The 7,179-nt window shown below is 36.1% G+C and overlaps 1 protein-coding gene across 1 annotated transcript in view; it reads left to right on the forward strand.

Moving 5' to 3' along the window:
• Positions 1 to 742: 742 nt before the first annotated feature.
• Positions 743 to 7,179, forward strand: part of BMPR2 (bone morphogenetic protein receptor type 2) — a 73,474-nt gene continuing 67,037 nt past the window's right edge. The window contains exon 1 of the mRNA XM_031554282.1: positions 743 to 763. Coding sequence (XP_031410142.1) covers positions 743 to 763 — 21 coding nt within the window. The remainder of the gene's footprint in view (positions 764 to 7,179) is intronic.

Genomic DNA, 7,179 nt, shown 5'->3' on the forward strand with positions numbered 1-7,179 from the left:
GCATTCCCTCCTGTCCCTCTCCTTTTTCCTTTTGCGTTAGTGGGACAATAATTGCAACAGGATGTTCAAAGGTCTTCTGATATTCTTAGTAAAATGAACTTCTCTGGTGCTGTTTTCTAAATTAAATGAGAAGCAGTGTATATTAAAGAGGTGAATGTTGCCACCTTAGAAAAATAAGGAGACATGAATTGTTACCAGTACTCTAGTTTTCATGGTTCTCATTTATTGCAAGCTACAGATTTTTTCCTAAAAATAAGTATTGTAATAAATTCCTGTTTCTTAAACTGTGACTCAAATCATAATTTCTGTAGAGCATAAAGCAAATTTTTGCTAATATTAAAAGGTTATTCTACGTATCAGTCATCAATGTGGGGAAAAGTGTCACATAATTTGTAACTTTTCTGAAATATTCAGTAAATGATACAAATGCACCTTGAGAGGTAAAAAAAAAAAAAAAAAAGATTGCTTTGTGAAATGAATTCTGCAGTCATACCCGAAGGATTTGCAACTTTGCTGCCACTTTTTTCGGTCTGTATTTAACTTATGGCCATGATCCGGATAAGACATAAGGCTTTCAAAGAACAGGGTAGCTCTGAGCGGTGCCAAAATAAAATGCTTTTAATTTAAGTACTACTCTGTTCGATGTTTTGAACAACTCAAATACAAAACTGTGCCCTCAGATATCAGTAGGAAGACAACCCAGGGTAATTCAGTGTTCAGTAGCTGAGCCATTATAATGTGAATGGCGTTAGCAGTGGATTGGGTGAGTGTGTTACTTGGATGTGTCTGGATCAGTCTCTTTTGTGCGTTTTTTTTTTTTTAATACAAAAGTGCTCCCAGAAATGGAAGAGGAGGTATGGGGAAGCATGAAAATTAGTTACAACATGATTCCAGCCAGGACTGTCAACTGTGAGAGGTACTACTTGCTCGTGTCAGCTGACTTGTTTTGCAAATTTGCAGAAAACAACTCTTTTCCAGACCTTGCTTTAGAAATTAGTCTGCGTGTTGGTTTAATAATTTATCTAGGGAAATGATAGCATTCTCAGATCAGATAGGGCAACTTTGTCCTTCAGAATTAAGTTGTGACTTTTGTTGTTGGTTGTACCAAGTACGTGGCAAAATTTTTGAAGTGCTATTTTGAGAACAGAACCTGATAATGAGTCTGAATATTCATAAAACTAACCCATGGCTCCTTAAATTCCTCTAGCACTTGCAATTTCAATCAAAAACCTTCTAGAGGTGCAGCAGAAAGACTGTCATGCACTTCATGCATGGATATTGCAGTTTTCTGTGTCACGCCTATCTTTCTGCATAGTGAGGAGTATGTCTTGAAGGTATTTGTAGCTGTTTTTCAGATGTTGGGCTTGTTTAGGCTTATGGAAGTGCTACTGAATGAGATAAATTATAGACAAGGAGGCTGTGCAATGGTAAAATAGTGCTGTTTATTCAGCTGCAGGCCTTAATAGAGGCCTGCTGGGTTTTGTTGTTGTTGGTTTTTTTTATTTTAATGCAAAGAACCAGACCAGAAAGGGAATCTGAATAGTCCTATATTGTCTGAAAACTGTGTGCATCCTTAGTTAGCTGGGCTGATTATGGAAAACAGCCTGTCCCATACTGTGCTGTTAATTGTTTTCTCAAAAAGGGGCAATGCTAGTTGCAGTCTTAATGAGTGTTACAGTGAGTTTTTAAAGCATTTGTTTTACGGTGCAGATAAATTTTCTGTGTTGTCGGAAAGAAAAAGTGTTTCTTGTTCACCTTTTCAAAGCAACTTAGAGTTACTGTAAGGATTGCACAAATTGATTTTGAGTAAATGTAGTATTACTGTCTTCTGTTCATACATCTTAGGAATATGGGAAGAAATAAGAATATAGAGAGATGAAAACAGAAGTCATATGTCATCAGCATAAGATACTTTGAGCTAGGGGGAATTGATACTGTCCTGCAGAACTAGTTTAATTTTAGAGAGTTGCCAGCCTTGGAGCAGGAAGCCCGTACTTGTTTTTACAGAAAAGCTGGTTCTGAAAATATCTAAAACAACATAGGAAAAAGATAAAAATTGGAAATATTGCTAGACAAGCTGAAAACCTCAAGTTTTTCCTCCCAGTCTAAAAAAATATGCTGTTTTGAATATTTATAATGTTAATACCACACAGAAGAAATGTTAAATGGTTATGGATAAAAATTTGTAGGAAAAATATCACTAACTGCTGCAGCTTGTTTACTAATGCTAAATATATTCATTTTTTTCTAGTATGATTGTTAAAAGCTCTTACATCCAGATGCATTTTATTATCTGAAGTACAAAAAAAAAAAATTCAAAACATCCTCAAATTTTTTGGTTCTTCATCTTTTTTATAGCTTCAAAATAACATATATTCCTCGCATTTGGTAGTTTAGAAGATTGTGGCTTTTCTTGAAGTTTTGAAGGTTCTGAATACTTATAATCTGAATCATGCCTAGTTTAAATTAGCCAGACAAATATATGTAGCATTTTTTTTCTCTGCCTTGATGGTATGCCAGAAACATGTAATCAAATTTACATGTCTGGATTTGCATTCAGTAACTAAATTTCCATGTATGTAATTTAGAAAATGTTTTTTGTTTGGATATTTTGATTTAAAAATTTAGACAACATTTTAAGAAATGTTCTTGGTTGGTATTGCTATGAATCATAGTCTCTTGTGATTGCTTTCAGATTAGATTTTGCTAATGCTAAGCTGTTTCTCAAACCTGAACTTCACGTTATAGGACGTTCATTGGAAATTGCAGACACGTAATGAGTCAACCAAGGTGAATTTCAGTGTTGCAGCCCAGAACTCTAGAAGGAAAATATGTAGGTGTATTCCATCTAGTATTTTTCAACTGTAACCATGATTGTGCTAATTAATTACTTGATCTGTATGATTTCCTCCAATATTGTTTGTACTGCTCACATTTTTCCTATTCTTGAATTCCTTATGAGGCTTGCCAAGGAAGTCCCAAGTATTTGGGGATGTGCTAGTTAAAAATTTTGCCTCAACTCTAAAGAACTGAACCATCTCAGCTGTAACAGAAATTTGAGATAAGAAGAAAATTTTCCATAAGAAGAACTTGTTTAATTTCTGTGAAATAGGGGAGGAAGTGATGAAACTCCGGAGCATAAACATATTGCTAGCACACAACCATATTCCTATTTGAAAAGCGAAGCTTGCAAAAATCATGTAAAACTCTGGCATCTGTTCTTGCTATGGGCAATGGTAGATGGTTCCTCACTCTTCGCACCATACTCCCACCACTTAATTCAGACTGTGTGCTAAAAAGAAAGGAAATTTAAAAAGAAAAAAAAGATTTTTTTTTTTAATTAAACATTTTTTAAAGGTGCATAAATACTAGAAATTCATGTTGGAACTGTGAGATGGCTTCTACAAGCAGAGAACTGAATGTACTCTTGCTAATTATTTTTCAGGTTAGAAAGCCAAGCCATGAAATCAGTCACAAATTTTCAGTGGGTTTTTTTTTTTTTCATGTGTTTTTGGCAGTGGGACTAAAATGGAGAACTGATGCATTTTAATGAAGTGCTCGTTTTTACTTGAATATTGTAATAGCAGTTAAATTTGTAATAGTACAAAGATCTTTTGGTTGTTCTTGCTCCCATCATACCAAATTTCATTGCTTTTTAAGGCTTTGATTCAATGATTACATCCAGGTAGTTAGGCAGAGCTCATAGGTAGCAGGCATTGTGAAGCACTAGGAAATGTTCAGAAGGCAGTTCTGTGAGTTAGAGAGCTGGGCTACTGCAGAAAACTTCATGTGAAGGCTGCAATTCAGGTTCCACTGAAATATGTGGCAAAACTGCCACTGACTTTAATGAGGTCAGCAACTCTTTGGTTGTAAAGGGACTTGAATAAATACGCTTTGTAGTTCTTTCCTTGTTTTAGAGGCACTTCATACTGGCATTTGGGTGCAAATGTCATGATATTGTATTTTTGTTTCAGAACTGTGAAAATAGGTGAGTGTATCTGAGTCTGTGTGGTCTTTGCAAAAGAAAATTCTGCACCAGCTGTCTCTGCTAGTCTTTGGAGGCTTTGCAGGAGAGGGAGAGACACCTTATAAAAAGCAAGATAGACATGGCATTTTGTTCCATCTGGAATCTGAGAGCATTGCATCAAGGAGACTTCAAGAGCTACAGTTGCTATAGTGATACTTGCAGTGATGTTTTTCAGAATTTATTTTCTTTGAACACATATTAAAAGTAAAGATTAAGAAAATAAAAGTTGACAACCTAGGCTCATTTAGCTTTAAACCGTGACTTGTGTGGAATCTTTTAAATCAATATATGCATATTGGGAAAACTGTATAAAATGGAAAGAATGTCTGTTCTGTTTCTCCTGCTGCCAAAAGCAAGTCCTTTTTAATAATAATAAAAAAAACTAAATCTAGATTCCTTTAAGATACTACTAGTGCTGGAGTAGGATTAGTTTATGCTTCAGTAGAAGGTGTTAGGGGTGTGTGCATAGATCCCAAGGGAATTCAATTGTTTGTAATGCTGTATAAACAGGCACTGCTACATGGAGCTTATTTCCTATTTTAGATTACAGCATGACAAGACGTTTCATGTTCTACTTCTTCCATTTCCTCTCCTGTTCCCCTGTCCAAGTGGTCTCTGTTGCGACTCCAGCATGGCTGTTCCAAAAAGGAGCAGTGTCACAGTGTTTCCCAGTGTCTGCCCTGACGTCATCTGACAGTAACACTGGTATTTGGCACTTGACTGGAATTAAATAACTTCAGTACAGTCTAAGCTAAGTGTAAATGTTGAAGTGTGTATATACTAAAACGTTGTAGTAGTGAGAAATGTGGATTAAATCTGGTGATGGGAGAAGCTTTGGCAGGATTATTTATGGTCTGCTTGCCGGGGCTCCTCTGAAAGCCCTCGTGCTGTACTGAATAGGAGGCACCTACAGGTAATCTTCCTTTCCCCTGAAAAGTCTCTGGTGTCTAATAAGCACCTTTTCTTTCAGCTGGAGTGGTTATGCTGCTTTTTACCTTCACTCATTTCTCTTTAGAAATCAGTATCCAGGAGGTCCTTACTTTTTTTTGTCAAATGAGTTGAAAATAGCAACTGTGCTATACTTTTCTATGTGACTGAGCATAAAAAAAAGTATTTTTTCTCTCACCATCTGAGCTACAGAGCAGGTGTGGTTAAGGAGGGGATTGTTGCATTTCTGTGCGGGTAGGAACAAACCAATGTGGGAGAAATCTCCACAGATGGACGTGCAGCACTGTGCTCATTTGGCGAATACTTGCAGGCCACGATTCTTATTGTACTTTCCCCAATTTTGAAGATACAGAAGTGTTACTCATGAAATGAGAGAACAATTGGGACTGATAAACACTTCTTAGTAATGGGCAATGTAATGATAAAAGGACCTTTCTGAACTGTCTCCCATTTCCAGTGTGTTCTCATTTGAAACCATAAATTGATCCCTGTCCCAGTTTTTCTACTCAGAGCAAAGGCATGGTGTAATGACTAGGGGCAATAATGCCCAAATGTGGATGTGAGGTCTGCCACTAACACAGAAGCTGTGTTCAATTTAATACACATCAGCATGGGAGCTTTGTTGATGCTTTTTGATGGCTAGAAAAGGGAGTGAATTCATTTCCACATAATAGATATAAGTTGTGATAGAATTGAATGAAAGGTGTCGAGTGACTTGGTGATTTGGCAGTCTTAGAAACCATACTGTACGTGCAGAGAGTGACCTATAAAAGGTGACTTGTGGGAGAAACTGGCAGCTGCTGTCAAATGCATCATAGGGGAACAGCAAGGAAATGACAGATGGAAAAACAAGTGAGAGACTGAATGTGGTAGGGCTTTGAAAGCAAAGATGGGAAGTATGATGAAAAAATGAGATCTGTTCAGAAAGAACATGATAGGTGGCATATTTTGGGCAGAGAGAAAAAATGCTATGAGGTAATAAGTAATAATATGATAAGAACTTCTGTTTTGACTATTTGGATCAAGATGTTCTTTTTCCCGTTAATTATAATCGACAAGACAGAGAGGGGACCTTACTATTCGAAGGGTTTGAAGGCGAAATAGAAGAGAACATAATAATGAACTCTGCACTGGAGAGGAGAATGTGCACTTAAATATTATGAGACAGATCTTGTACTCATGTTTTCAGTAGCATTTAAAGTCCAAATACTGCTCTAATGGTGTGAGTGTATTCAGAGATTGCTAAGTTTCGTTGTACTTCATTTATATTGTCTGTGTCTTTTCACTTACAAATCAGTAATTTTGCAAAATCTGTGAGCTGTCATGTTTTGTGAATGTTCTTCTGTAATGTTGAAAATACCCTCAAACTTGATTTTGACATAGAAAAATTGATCATTTTTGTTTAGGACTTTATTTACCTTCTCTCTTTTTTTTTCTTCTTTTTTTTCCCCTTTTTTTAGCTTAGTAGTGGATTGAGAAGAATTCAGCTGAAGGGAATGGTGGCTTTCTGCTGAAAGACTTTCTGTAGTTTATGCACTCTTTAACTGTGTAGGGAAATTGTAGCCAGTACTGAACAGAATTCCTTGTTTTTTGTCCATGAGATGCTCCTGTTTCCCTGTAAGTGGCATTCACTGCCTTCTGTCACAGATGAGAATGGTTGCACCCTAAACATGACCTATGTTTTTTTTTCTTGTTTTGTGTTCCTTTTACAGAGAACAAATTTACTTGTTTGCCAATATTTTCATTATTTTACTTCCAATTTTGCATCAGCACCCATGTCATACATACTTCGCAGTTCAGTGTTCTCAAAGGGAACTTACGTCACACTAATTAGGAAAAAATAATGAAGCTGAGTTTGAGATGCTTTTTCTTCTCTCTGAAATCAAGCTGATTTTGTTGTTGTTAGCTTCTTCATTTCAACTTCTGTTTGTATTTTCTGGTCCCTGAAATATACAGTGACTAGGTAACATTACAACCCACATGAATCAAATTATTTCCTGTTTACTTGTCTTCATTGTCCTCACTGACATGCAACTATGATTTAGAAGAATAAAAGATAGAAGTAAAATAGCTTATAAAAGTGGAGTTGCTAATGTAACTCAGAATTAAGTCTTTTGTAGACCTTCTTGGCAATCTTTACTTGTATAGATGGATCAAGACAAAAGATTCCAAAAGCTTTTACATAGGTGTTTAAAAAAAAAAGA

Source organism: Meleagris gallopavo, chromosome 7 (assembly GCF_000146605.3).
Source record: "Meleagris gallopavo isolate NT-WF06-2002-E0010 breed Aviagen turkey brand Nicholas breeding stock chromosome 7, Turkey_5.1, whole genome shotgun sequence".
Classification (NCBI taxonomy): Eukaryota; Metazoa; Chordata; class Aves; order Galliformes; family Phasianidae; genus Meleagris; species Meleagris gallopavo.